This window comes from Apodemus sylvaticus, chromosome 19 (assembly GCF_947179515.1).
Source record: "Apodemus sylvaticus chromosome 19, mApoSyl1.1, whole genome shotgun sequence".
NCBI lineage: Eukaryota > Metazoa > Chordata > Mammalia > Rodentia > Muridae > Apodemus > Apodemus sylvaticus.
Window position 1 is genome coordinate 43,949,382 of NC_067490.1, and position 14,305 is coordinate 43,963,686.

Below are 14,305 nucleotides of genomic sequence, written 5' to 3' on the forward strand. Positions count from 1 at the left end.
ATTATTGCACATGGCTTTACATTTTACACCCTTACTGCCTTGCAGAATGCAGGGCAGGCGGCACATGTCAGTAAGTTTTGTTAAGTTAGAAAGATGAAGGAGAATGTGAATCCACAGAGAAGTTATGCAGAATAAGGCCGCCTGACAGTCACTGGAGCTGGCACATCTTCTGCCAGAGTGATCCTAGAACTGAGATGGACCTTGGAAGCCAGATGCCAAGAGCACAGCTGTGGATGAGGATGTGCAAAACAGCCAGCAAGAGTGAAAAAAACAAAAAACAAAAAGAAAAAACACGCCCCCCCAACACACACACCAACCAAGCACACAACAATAAGATAGGAGGAGTTCTAGAATACATTGTTTTTCTTCCCCCTTAAGAAAAATCTAAGCCAAAACCAGTCCAGGGTGAGAGGCAAAGAAGCTGCAGGGAGAGCCACAGGCCAACAGGGAATGGCGGTGGGCAGTGGCAAGGGCGTTTCTGGAATCCCAACAGCAGGGGTGCTGGGTGATGGGACTCTGAGTTCAGGTCAAGGCAAAGGAACAAGGGACTAATCATGATGTGGTTATCCTAGGAGTGGTAAGAGGGAACAGAACCCAAGACTCAGCTGGAAGCATTGGCACCTTCTGAAAAGAGGGCTCTTAGAGATAACAACGTATGGATAATGGGTGGGATGCTGGCCGCCAAAAATGATCACGTGAGTGACTTGTGCAGTTAAGGCGGTAAGACGTGCACAGCAGCACACATTCAGCAGATGTTGACCGTGTGCCTGTTACGTGTCAGGCACTGTTCTGGACCTACACAAATAGACAAAGTTGCCTGCCTTTAGTGGAAAGGAAAGGCAATACAATACCTATACAAACAGATAACTTGCTACAATAAGAAAATGCCATGCAAAAAGGAATTAAGCAATATTAAGGCGTTAGTGCTGGGGCAGCAGATACACTGTCCATGTGATCGCCGGGGTAGGAGGTGAAGGCACCCCTCAGTGTCAGCCCTCAGCACTTGCTCTGTCAGTTTGAGAAATAGATTCACACTGGCTCAGAACTTGCCAATAGGCTGGGGTGGCCAACCAGTGAGCCCCAGGGGTTCTCCTGTCTCTCCTTCCCCAGCCCTGTGCTTGATTCTAAGTGTTCACCACACTCCCTGGCTTCTAAGTATTTATCTGGGGCCCTAAGGACTCAGGTCCTTAGGACTGTTAAGGCAAGCACTTTACTGAGCTGTTTTCACAGCCTATTTCATATGATCTTCCTATCAGTCCTCTGAGTTAACTTATATATTGGCAAGATTAAGTCACTCATGCCAATGAACTAACTAGCGCCAACAGAACTAACGATAACAGGGTGTCGTAGTTTGAATGTCATTGGCCTCCACAGGCCCAGAGAGGCACTATTAGGAGGTGTAGCCTTGTTGGAGGAAGTGTGTCGCTGTGGGGGTGGGCTTGGAGGTCTTCTATGCTCAGTGTGACACATGGTCCCCTTCTGCTGCCTGTGGATTAAGATGGAGAACTGTCAGCTCCTCCAGCACCATGTCTGCCTGCACGTGGCCATGCTTCCCACCATGTTGATAGTGGACTGAACCTCTAAACTGTGAGCAGCCCCCCGTTAGACGTCTGCCTTTCTAAGAGCTGCCTTGGTCATGGTGGCTGCTCATAGCAATGGACTAAGGGAGTCCATTTAAATGGAGAATTTAAATATGAAGGGGCAGTGTCAGCACTCAGAGGGTGAAAAAGAGTCTGAGGGCCTGCCTGAGTTTGACCCCAAGAACCTACGAGATAGGAGAGAACGGATTCCCACAGTTGTCCTGTAACTTCTAAATGTGCGCTGAGCTGCCCGCAACAAATATACACAACAAACACAAACATTTAAAAAGGTGAAGTAAAACAACAACAACAACAATAATAATAAAAATGAGACCAAAGTAGGAAATCAGCTCCTACTTTAAAAAAAAAAAAAAAAAAAAAGCCTGCATACTAACTGGGTGTGTTAGTCAGGGTTCTTAGCATCCCAGACAGACAAAACAGACTGAATTCTTATGGATTTCTTTTGGAGTTTCTAGGAAGTTTAGGGATACAGCTTTGAGAAGCAAGCAGATGGACTCAGAATCTGAAGCCAATCAAATTACAGGACCAACTCAATGTGTACAACAATTTGTGACTGACCGTCACTACCACATAGCTGCTGCTGCTGTCATGGGATGCTGGACCTGCTGGTCTGCATGACTAAGCGTTGGCCGCCACTGCCACTCCAAACCTCTTTCCTTGCTCTGCTGTGGATGAGCTCACACAGAGGAGGAAGTTCAGGTGGGCCCTGAGAATTTGTTTGGAAGTTCTCCCTGCTACTCCTCTATCCTTGATCCAAGACGGGTCTATTCTGGGAAAGTCCCTTCCAGAGCACAGCTTTGAGAGGGGCAGCTGCCTAGCCAGTCAGACCAGTTGAATCAACCCAGGCAATCAATGGAGTGACAATGTTGCAGCCAGAGCACTGGAGAGAGGGAGGGAGGAGAGAGAGAGAGAGAAAGAGAGAGAGAGAGAGAGAGAGAGAGAGAGAGAGAGATCATAATGGTGCCTCTGGTTAAGAGCATAACCAACCAGAAAGGGAGCTAGGGGAGGGGAAACTAGAGTTTCACTTTCTGATGGTGGGTGTGAGTGGGGACACTCTTTACATCAAGACTCTGGGGGGGCGGGGAGGGAGCTGAAAGCAAGGAGAACTGAGGATAAAATTGTTTTATGCCTGTGCTGATTTATGTCAACTTGACACAAGCTAACGTCATCAGAGAGAAGGGAGCCTCGGTTGGGTTAATACCCCCAGAAGATGAGGCTGTAAGGCAATTTCTTAATTAGGGATCAATGGGGGAGGGCCCAGCCCATTATGGGTGGTGCCATCCCTGGGCTGGTGGTGAGAAAACAGGCCCTTGCAAGCCAAAGGAACAAGCCAGTAAGCAGCACCATCCATGGCCTCCCGCCAGGTTCCTGCCCTGTGTGAGTTCCTGCCTTCGCTGGTTTTTTGTGATGAACTGATAATTGGAACTGTGAATGAAACAAACCCTTTCCTCCTAAAGTTGCTTTTGGTCATCTATATCAAAGGTAACACTGGAGCCTGAACACAATGTCAAACCCATTACTAAAAAGGAAAAAACATTGCAGAAACTGAACAAAACCAAACTTAAATACTATTATTATCTCTTAATAGTCAACCCCTAGAAGATGCTGTCTAAAAGAATCTAATGCTGCATCCCTATGTCCTCACTGGACTTTATATAGTAGAGATGGTTTGCAGCACTGGTAATATATGGGTTGCCAGAGCTTCCCAACTAAGAGTATTTAGAAGATTCTAAACTTTAATTATTTTGGACAGAGTATGGTATAACAAGAACTTTTAAACAGAAAGTGCAATTTTAAAAAAAAAAATCAATTTTTTCATAATAACAGCAATGGCAACAAATAAACAATAGATTGTCCCTTTTCACTACAGCTAAAGTTACAGAATGAACTGAACAACCCTGCAGAGAAAGGTGGCTACCGAAGATTTACCTACATAAATGTGGGCAGCAGCACACCCCCCTTAGATCTCAGGAGGAGCCCACGGCCAGCAGGGCGTGCACGTGGAATTACCACAGACTTACACAGGAGCCTTATCCAACTTCAATCAGCCACAGAAAGTAAGTGTGCAGTAACTGAAGGGTCAAATAAATGTAAACAGCTACCTGCTGACTTAAATTTGAGACTACACAACCCACTGTTGGGTCCTCTCCCCATTTCTTCTGGTATACAGGTAAGAAATCAGGCATGAAAAAACTATGTAAACTGTAAAAACATCAGACATTTTAGTCATTATCACAGAGTTCCTATCAATTTGTGACATTTTTTTTTCTTCAGGAATTAGAAATGACTAAAATTCCCAAAATTAAGAGATTAATAGGTGATGAAGAAGAATACAAATTTGGACACGTGGATCTCTGAGCTAGGCAACAAATCAAAGTTATGCTACAGATATAAGAGGCAGACTTTGCATTTTATTCAAGTTGGCTATGCTAAACAAGGAATTCATGGGGGGGGGGGAGTGTAACAGTCACTGTCTGAAATGACTGTTTTTAATTTATTTATTTAAATTTACTACCAAGCAAGTTAATAAGTATTTTTGCTGATGTTATGAGAGCTGCCTCTGCCTCCTGTGTGAGCCAACATGTAGGCACAAATGATTCTTGCAGTCCAGTACGGCGTATCACATCCTTTGTTTGGTCTCTGTCTGCCTGACGCTCAGCTCACGATCCTTCTACCTTGGCTTCAGGTGTGGGAATTACAGATCTGTGCCATGAGACCTAGCCCACTGTAACACACGGTAGTGCAAATAGGACAACTCTGTATCAAAAGTTCAACACCACCACCAACACCATGATGGCCAATCATTGCTTCACTTATAGAGGAAGTTCAGAATCAGAGGAGGAGGGGGCTAAAGTGATGCGCAGCAAAGAGAACTGTGAGCTTCCCACAATGCTGAGCGGTCCACACGCCAAAGACATCTATCTGCTACAGAAGCTCAACAGAGTTCTAAGTGGAAAATAAAGAGAAATCCACAAACTTATTTCATAGGGAAAAAAAACAACAAAACCTCATGTTAAATAAAAGGGGGGGTGGATATCTATCTATAAGCTGTCAAAAGAAAAAAAAGAAAAAAATTCACTTTCAAGGAAAACTAGATTCACTAGAAAAAGACAGCCCATTATCGGTAGGATAAAACAACTTAAGTGAGCTGGGAGAAATTCTCAGCTAATAAACTAAACCTTGTAAAATATCCCCCCAAGAGTAAGCTCTGAACACTAATGCTGTGAAGACAAACTAGAAAGTGTAATCACCAGCAGCCCTGTTAAAGGGCAGTCTAAGGAAAACGCTGTGACAGAGAGCAGACATCTTTGCAGATGAGACGCAAGAAAGCCTGTCATTCTTGTCTGTCTGTGTGGACGTGTGCACACATACCAAACGAAACTATCCCAGAAAGGTGGGGACGGGAGTGTGGAACTCAAGTACGCTTGTACGGCTTAGAAGCTGAAGCCACTGAGTAACTCAGACATGTCGTTTCTAGGGTAACCACTTTAAGAAACTGGGTGCATCATCTGTACATGACAGCAGACAAAAAGAACACTGACTAAAAAAACAATCTGAAAGCATGGGTGCTTGGCATCCTTTCTGCCTTTCTTCTCCTACATCCATAGCAGGACACGAACAGTCTTAGACGCACAAACGTATCCTTTAAAAACACTGAGATGGCTGAACCTCACTGGTTTTATATTATCTTCCTTATTCTTTGTTTAATGAATAGGCGTGTATATATTTTTATTACTTAATGGGCAGCAGATATAGCTCAGGTAACGGACTGTTTCCTTAGCACACACAAAGTCTTAGTGTGGATGGAAAAGTGGCATAAGTCTATAATCTCAGCCCTTGGGATCAGAAGTTCAAGGCCATCCTTAGCTTCTAGTGAGTCTGAGGTCAGCCTGGGATACCCTAGTCCTGTCTGCAAACAAACAAAACATCTGTCATTTGACTCTGGCTCAAAGGCAAGTTTATAGCTATGTGTCAACTTATCCTTTTGTGCCTAGTTTTTAATGTAGATACATTAAGGTCAGGGACTGTTGTGTCACAGGACCTGGGTTACTGAGTGTTATTATGTGGTCTAGTACAGGGGTTGGCAAACTCCAGAATATGAGCACAATTTAGCCCACAGATATTATTTTGTACTAACAAAATAATAATGGTATTTACAGCCTTACAGTGTTGATTAAAAAGAAATGAACATCAACAAGAAAGACTTGGCAGAATATATGAGGTCGACAGTATAAATAATACTTGTAATTTGGTCCTTTATTGAGGCTTGCTAAACTCCATGTACATGACCAGCTGTTTTTTAAACATCTAATCTGTGTGTGTGGTTGATGTCACGTGTCTTCCTCAATCATGCCTCCCTTTACTTCTGAAACAACTTTCCCACGGACTCTGGAGCTGACTCGCTATACTGGCGGGATGGGGAGCCAAGGACTACGTTGCCGCTGACCTCCACTCGGGTGCTGTAACATGCACCCCCACCTCTCAAAAAACGGTAACACAACAGGGTGTACATTTATTCTTGGCCAAATACTCTCACTCACAAGGGAATCAGTCACACAGACACACGTACTTGCCTCACAATCCTTTCCTTGATGATGTTCTAATCACTTGCAATCACCTTTACTACATAGGATCTTTTCTTCTCTGGTGCGAACTGCTCGTCTCCTACAGAACACACACAGCTGGGGAGCTAGCCCAGCTCTGAATGCATCTCTGGTATCTCAGAGATAGAGTCTAACTCATTTCTTTACTTACTGAACCATTAGAGACGGAAGCAAACAAGCTGGAAAGACAGCTTCCGCCCAGCCAGTGCCTGCTCAACTCCAAATCTGATTCTCAGGGTCTGCACTTGGTCAAGACCTCTTGTTTCAGTTTTTCTTTTGTGTACAAGGCACTGGAGACAGAACACTCTCTGGGCCCCAGAAAGGAACTTAGCAATGAGGTCAAGGGATGTCCCTGGGCTATGACAAAGAGACACAGCTCTAGAAGAAACAAGGGCCCTGAGGCTGGGGGACCACAGGTTTGGATCTCTGAGGGAGGCAGGGGAATCTTGAGAAGGAAATTCTTATACTTGTGGGGCTTTACAGATCACTTGGCAGGGGAGGACGGCAGGCCTCACAAGCTGCCTAAAGCATGCAGTGCTTATCTAATAGACAACACGATGCTTTGGGACGGCGATGTGATATGAGTTCTGAATTTAGGAAGGAACAGTCTCGATGTACCGTGTAGGAAAGACGTGGGCGTGCGGCTAGAAGAAAGAAGTACACAAAAGTTATTCTTGTTTTAAAAGAGATGAGAATCTGAACTAAACAGTGGCAACCAAAGAAGAAAGAGACATTTGATAAACATCACTCGTTCACAGTGGGGGAAAGTAGCTGTCACTCCAAAGCAAAGGCTGAAGAAGTCAAGAATTCCCAGAGGAAAGAAGGGTGCTATGAAGGTTGTACTAAGGAAAACAGAGAGGAAGAAATTGAGTAGGGGGGAAAAAACAACCAACCAGCAAAAACAAAACAAAACAGAACAAAAAACAATGAAGGAGAGGTACCAGCTGAATAACTAATTAGCTTGGGGGGTTGGGGGGCTGAGGAAAGGGAAAAATGGTGAACTTTCTGTTTTGTGCCTTGGGCCAATGAGCAGGATATGGATCAATCAAAATGGGGAATACCAACACGCACTAGAGAGAAAGACACTTAAGCTTTCAATGCACTGTACAAAAGGCCCGAGAGCAATCCGAGAGATGACATTTAAAAAAAAAAAAATTAAGAAAGCTGGCACAGAGTTTAAGACGGGTTTACCAGGACAGCTGTTATTTAATCAGTATGTAATTGTTACAGCTAAAATCGCTTTGCATTTTTGAAAACTGATAAACATACTTGAAGGAGGAGTAAGAATGGATTCAGAGCTCTTACGTGATGTATCCCAGGGGCTGTGTGGCTAAGCGCTAGAGGAAGGTTTGAATAATACTGGAATCTTGATTCACGCCTATGTTAACCTCTTCACAGTGGTCACCTGTGAGCCACCGGAAGTATATACTGCTGTTAAACACATGTGAGACTATGTGGAGGGATACTTGAAATAACCGCCTAGACCTAGGAATCTTAACGCTGACTGGGCTGGCAGAAGAACAGGGAACCTGAAGGCCGAGGACAGCTCAGTGGATGTCACAGGGAAAAAAATGAAGAGAAGAGGGAATTATAAGAGTTATTTGATGCAGAGATTTAGTTCAGATGGCAGAACCATCTCATGACTGCAAAAGGCCTGGAACACCATTTCCACCACCTAGTTAATCAAGAAGCCAAGGCTAGATTGCACTGAGCTGGGGTAGGGGTTGGTAGCAATGGTGGGGTACCCTGTGACAAAGCTGGGAACAGTGGGCAGCACCCCAAGTTGAGATAGCTAAGGAACACACTGTGAAGGCTGCTGAAAAGTCCCAGGCTGGCACAGCTTCGTTGTGTTCTAAAGATACACTTCCCAGCGTCCTTTTGTACCAGATGTCCTTATAAAAAAAATTAAATTTCGTAAATGACTTAAGACACAAACAAGACCCAGGGAGATCTTAGTCAGAAATCTTTCCCTCTTCACACTCTTTGAGCTGATCATTCACACAGACTAATGCTCTCAAAGGGCTCAAGACACACCAAGTCTTCTCCTAAGTTTGGAAACTATTGCTTTAGCTAAAGTGGCTTCTCTTTCTTTGAATTGACTTTTTTTTTTTTTAAGAGAGGACTTGTTTGAGCAATCTAAGAAAAAAATCACATTTCTACCTATCTTTGTTGTGGTTATCCCCCACAACGCCCGCCCCCCATGTTCAATCCAATCTGTAACTACTTTATTTGTCCACATTTAATTGGCTGCTTCACCCACTAGACCGACTCCAGTATGCACTATAATAGCAAAGATGCCCTGGTTGGTTGATCCTTGTGGCTTTAATCCTGTTGTAACTGGAAAATGCTCCATGCTCCATAGAGAACTATATAGCTGGGGTTTGCCCTTTATCAGCTTCCTTGGTTGGGTTCGTGCATGCTACTTCCTGAAGTTTCTGTCCTTTCTCTCACTCATCTTATTAACACAGAGAATCACAATAGCTAACATGTATCGCTTTCACTAGATACCAGGCTCTGTGCTATAACCTTTACCATATAATTTCACTCAATCTTTACAATAACCTCCCAAAAAGTGTGTTTTTGGACTGCTATCTTCATTGCACAATTGTACAAAAGAACGCTGTGTAATTTGCAAAGGGTGAAGCCAGGATTCGTACCGAGTTCCTCAAAAACAAAACAAGTGCTTGGCCAAGACTCACTTCTAGTGAGGGCCCAGATTATAGTTTGAAAGTCTTGATCCAATATTATCCATGATCTGAATTTACATCTGCTCTAACAAGACTACATCTTAGTCCATGAATTCAAACTTTCCTCCTCTCTTGGGCTACTTTTATCAGACGGAGGCACGAAGGACGTAGTGGAGAGCTGCTCTGTACTTCCAATCCTCAGGGAGGATGTGGGAAGATATGTAAACGCTAGTTACTTAACTTCTCAGCACCGAGGCAGAGCAGCCCCTAACCGGAGAGGAGCTGAAAGCAATTCCTGAACTCATTAGTGTCCAAAACACTTACCTTAACTGCCACCTCCGGAGCCGAGTCCACCGCCACGGTCAGAGAGGGCTTGGCTGAAGGCGATTTGGTCAAGTGCATGAGAGAGTCCGCGGCTGGCAGCGGACACCGACTGCCCTCACTGTCCGAGTCCGATTCGGAGCCAGAACCCGAGCCATACGAAGCAGCTAGAGCTGCAATCGCAGCCGACATGACTGCAACAGATACTTTCTGCTATGGCCAGGCCAGGGCGGAAGAAGCAGCGTCTCCCAGGTCCTGACAGATTGTCATGGAACACGATATTTACCTCCTTTGAAAACAAATCATTTATAACTTCTCAAAAAAACCTTAATTATTATTACGATAACTGTATCAGAACTTGAGATTCACAAACATTTATCTAAAGAAGCACAAGGGATTACAACTATTTGTAACTTTCAGGACCTCGTTGATTAAAGACCCAGTCCTGAGATGTGCTTGAAGCCTCGAGGTCCTTCACTCCCGGCGTACAGTGCGGCGAGGAGCTCGCGGCACGATGGGAAATGTAGTTTGGAGCTAGGAGGCGGAGCCGGGCAGACGGGGGTCTGCCTTCGACCCCGCCCCCAAGAGGATGCTTCATTCAATTGGATGTCATCGTCCCTCATTCCCTAGCCCAGCACTGTTCTCTCCGGCCCCCTCCCCCAAAGTGCGGATTGGGCAATACCACAGAGCCTCAGGACAGGGGGAAGCGCCGTCTCTAGCCCACGGACCGGTAAGTGGGTGGATGCTCACTATGCCCACCATGTCGCCTTACGCCCTGCAGGGTTCGAGGGGAGAGTGCGAATCCTAAGTTCAGAGACCCGGGATCCGTCTGGCGCAGCTCCGGGGGAAGGTCGTGAGGCCAGGCGGAGAGCTCCCCGCGGCTCCCCCTGCTGCAGGCGCGGGTCCCCGCGCCCGGTTGTGGAGCGTCGCGCGGGGAGGGGGCGGCGCAGGGCAGCGGCGGCTCGCGGTGTTGTTCGCTCGCGCATCGCGCGCACCGCGGCTCGGGCGAGCAGTGGGCGCCCCCGGCGGCATTCCCGGCGGCCCGGCGCCTCAGCCAGTGCCCGGCTCGGCTTCCATCCTGCAGTCCGACGCTCCCGAGGGGGCTCCTGGTGGCGTCCCAGCGCGGAGCTGGACCGGCGGTAGCCGCCGAAGCATGTAGAAGGGGTCCGGCGCGAGCCCCCCACGGTTTCGCGGTGAGCACGAGTCTCTCAGGATTTTGTCCTTTTTTTTTTTTTTTTTTCTTCCCGGGGTCCTGACGAGGGAACTGTTCTCCACCGGCCGGAGCCGAGAGGGGCGTGTGGATGAGCCCGGGTCTGCAGCGGCGGCGGCGATGGATGGGCGCGCCGCCCCCGCCCCCATCCCGGGCTCCCCCGCGCCCGCCGCCCAGCAGTCCGGGCTGCGCGTGGAGGACGAGGCGCGGGATCTCGGGCGCGGGGACTGGCCCGAGGCTGCTCTGGGTGCAGCAGCTGCGGCTCTCACCTGCGGCGCGGGGTTCATGGCTCCGATCCCGCCGCTCCGCCCTCGTGCTTCGGCGCCAGCGAAGGCTGCAGCCGGTCGCGGAACCCCCCGGCTCGCCCGGCGTGCCAGCGGCTCTGAAAAGCGAGCTCTGGCCGCGGGTCTTTGCGCCGCGGCTCCCTGTGCACGACCACGGTAAAGCGAGTGCGGGCATCCTTTTATATTCCCGTTTGGAAGAGAAGGCAGAGAGGGTGCCGGCTCTTCTGATACCTGGAAATGGGGAGGTTCCTCGGGCAGAGAGTTAGGGAGACGCTCGCTGGGCTCTGATGTCGGCAGGACTCGCCCATTGTGCCACCCAGATAATTATTCAACTATGCAGCATCCATTGCACCTTTCCCATTTTTCTTTTCCCCTAGCTACAGCATGCCCCCTAGCTTCCGTACTCTGACACCTTCTCTTGCACTTACGGATGATGAACTAGAATAATGGTGAAAAGAAAGCTCATCCGATCTCAACATTTACGACCTGCCCTGTGACGGACTAATTAATACCTAGCTAGAATAGATACTTTAATTCGATTCGTTCTGACCTTATCCTTTACCGTACAAAATGTGCCCGAGACTCGATTTACATTTTTTCTTGATGTTCACATTAGCTAAGTCTTTATGTTCAGTAATCGGTGTGATTGGTTTATTAGTTGTTCAGTTGTACAAACATCCATTGACATTTGTAAATTTAATTGGTAAACTTTCATATTTCTAATTGTTGGGAGCGGCATAACACAATTAGAGATGCAGTCCCATTTGGCACTCACAGGAACAGTTTATACTTGATCTAAGTTTCTGTTAGGGAAAGTATTTTTATTTAATTTGAATATTTGAATAAAGTACTTAATGCAACATTTTCCGTTTTTAATAAGAAAAGTTTTGTACTTTGTATTTGTATAATATTTGAACATTTGATTGCTAATCATATCTTTCATTTGAATGAAAGGAAGGATTTAATATGGGAGGAGAATCTTAACTCCCTAACTTGGATTTTAATTTTTATTTAGCTATTTTTACAGTATATTTTATTGCTAGTTATAGTTTTTTCTTCTAACTCTTATCTACGTGGATCCAGTTTTGAATGCCTTACTGATGGAATATATCTTGAAAACTTAAGAAACAAACATAGCTACTTACTATTTAAATGATGTCATTTAAGAGCGACCTTTTAGCCACTAGAAACATCTTTTCCTTTTTGTCGGCTTTCCTCTCTTTATATGTTTAAGCTTGTTTTGCTAAACCTTTTGATAGGAACAGAATTGCACACAGGCAATGCAAGAGTTTGAAGGTGCAGTGATTATTTAATTTATAAACGGCATACATTTAAATTGATGGTGTAGAGTCATTTATTTGACTAGGAAATACCTTGCAATTTACAAAATGGACATCTTGTACTTGCTTTCCTAACATGTAAATGGAAACAATACTCTTATGCCACAAGATAGTATGCATTAAATCAGAGAAGATAACCTTAAATATTTTAATTGATGAATCATGAAGACGCTTCAGTATGCTTTTCTACAGCAACTGGGAATGGCTGATTTTCATTTGAGTTTGCCTTGGTCAGATAGCTTCAATTTATTTCCCGTTTTTTAATTATAGACCTAATGCCTACATATCATAATTATATGGTTAATACTGATAAAAATAATTGGTAACAAGTAGAGTATTGAGTTAAATTTGTGAAGTCTAGAAAATGTTGAAGATCTCTTAATTTAAAAATTTTGGTTAATAGATTTCATAATTGTGATCACTTATAAGATACACTGTAGGGTAGCTTTATCTCTTGGGTTTCTAAATGGCCATATATTGAGAAGTAATGCATTGGTAGAATATAATACTCAATTATTTGTTTAATTTTAAGAATAATTTAAGGTATCTTTTCCAAAGGCTTGATCTCCAGTAGAGAGTATATTTGGTTTCTTATTAAGAAATTAACTCCTTTATTTTCATAGCAGAAACTACTGTTGAAAGACTCTATTATTATAACTTTTACTAGGATATTAGACTTTCGGTTACTTTGTGGGAGGAAGTCATATAGATGGAAAGTCTCTACAAGTAGGTTTATAATTTATCGATTAGCTGTTTTTTTTTTAGAATTATCTCGATTATATTTTATCATATTTTCTTAAATATAATGAGCTAAAATTTACCTTTTTTTTTTCTTCTTAAATTGGGTAAAGAAAAAGTCCGTTGTTTTTTTTTTTTTTTTTTTTTTTTTTTTTTTTTTTTTTAACTCTGTGAAGGCAGTAACTATCCTGCAGCTTACTGTCACACATCCAAAGATGGTGGCGTTGCATTGAATGAATAGCAAAGGGTTCATCTGTGTGCCGCAAGCAAAAGGCGTGACGGGGAACAGGTCCAAAGGCAAGGTGTGGCAAACGTGTGATTGAGCGAAGCAGCTGTAGCTCTGAAGAGGAAGATGTGCCTGGATTGGTATTGGAGCCTCTGCTTATAATCCCTTCCATATTATTGAGCTAGCGCTAGTTACTGCATTACGGAGCTGTTGGCCGCCTACGTGGGAGAACATTAATACCGATCTTCTTGCAGGGTACTTCCTAAAAATGGATGTGAATGCTTCTGTTTCCAAAATTATCCTTCTTTGTGACTTCAGTTTTCCAATGAATTCTTAATAAAAAAGATGTATTTAAATGAAGGTCTTGTGCTTGTTTGTGTAACAGGTTTTTAAAAATAAATGACCTCAGGATAGAACTTCGTAAAATTAGAAATTGTGGTTTGTCTATTATATGCAGATTATAATTTTAGATTTTTTTTTTAATCTCCTCTTTTTTTCTTCTCAGTGCTGGGAATAAAATCCAGGGCCTCACATGTGCCACAGTCTACTACCAAGCTATACTCCTGGCCCTTAACTTTGAATATTGAATTTTTATAAGTTAACTTATTTATTACATTTGAAAATCATGCCATGCTGTAGGACTTTGCAGTAGTTCTTTTTCTCATTGCTAGATAGAATAAAAAAAAAATTTAGTGAAAGTAGCTTACAGGAGGAATATTTATTTTTCTTAGTGTTTGAAGGAATGCTGTCCATCAAAGGGCCAGGGGTGGGGCCTAGTGGCAGGACCATGAGGCAGCTGACCACATAGCATCTGCAGTTAGGAATGAGAGATAAATGCTGGTCTGCACTTAGTAGCCAAGATCCAGGCGCATGGAATGGTGTCTCAACATTCAGGGTGGGCCTCAGTTATCCAACTCTGGAAACCTCCAGAGGTTTGGCTTCTGGGCAACTCTGCATCCACTGGAGTTTCCAATGAAGGTTAGCCACCACAGACTTGGGACTTACCCCCTCAGAAACTATATACTTTGTGATTAGACTCAGCCTACTAAAAGCCTATTTAACCCATAATATACTGCAGTTACTAGATTATGTTGCTAGATTATGCTAGCAATTATAAAATTCTAGAAAATCATAAAATGATGCTAACAACTATAAATACATTAACATAAGTATACAGTGACAGTATTGGAACATGCCTGCTTTCATCCATGAGACAGGAGGATATTTCTCAGATTTTGTATTGCTTTGCCTTATATGATATAGGGCAGGAAGTTAGGGAAATTGGAAGGGTGTG

General features: G+C 44.3%; 2 protein-coding genes across 3 annotated transcripts in view; one reads left to right on the forward strand and one right to left on the reverse strand.

Moving 5' to 3' along the window:
• The window catches only part of Cdc40 (cell division cycle 40), a 53,514-nt gene extending 43,885 nt beyond the window's left edge, over positions 1–9,629 (reverse strand). The window contains exon 1 of the mRNA XM_052163542.1: positions 9,217–9,629. Within this exon, the coding sequence (XP_052019502.1) occupies positions 9,217–9,405 (189 nt within the window). The 5' untranslated portion in view covers positions 9,406–9,629. The remainder of the gene's footprint in view (positions 1–9,216) is intronic.
• A 585-nt stretch (positions 9,630–10,214) lies between these two features.
• Positions 10,215–14,305, forward strand: part of Wasf1 (WASP family member 1) — a 53,622-nt gene continuing 49,531 nt past the window's right edge. For both annotated transcript variants that reach the window (XM_052163543.1, XM_052163544.1), the window contains exon 1: positions 10,215–10,406. The gene's annotated coding sequence lies outside the window, so the exon portion shown is untranslated. The remainder of the gene's footprint in view (positions 10,407–14,305) is intronic.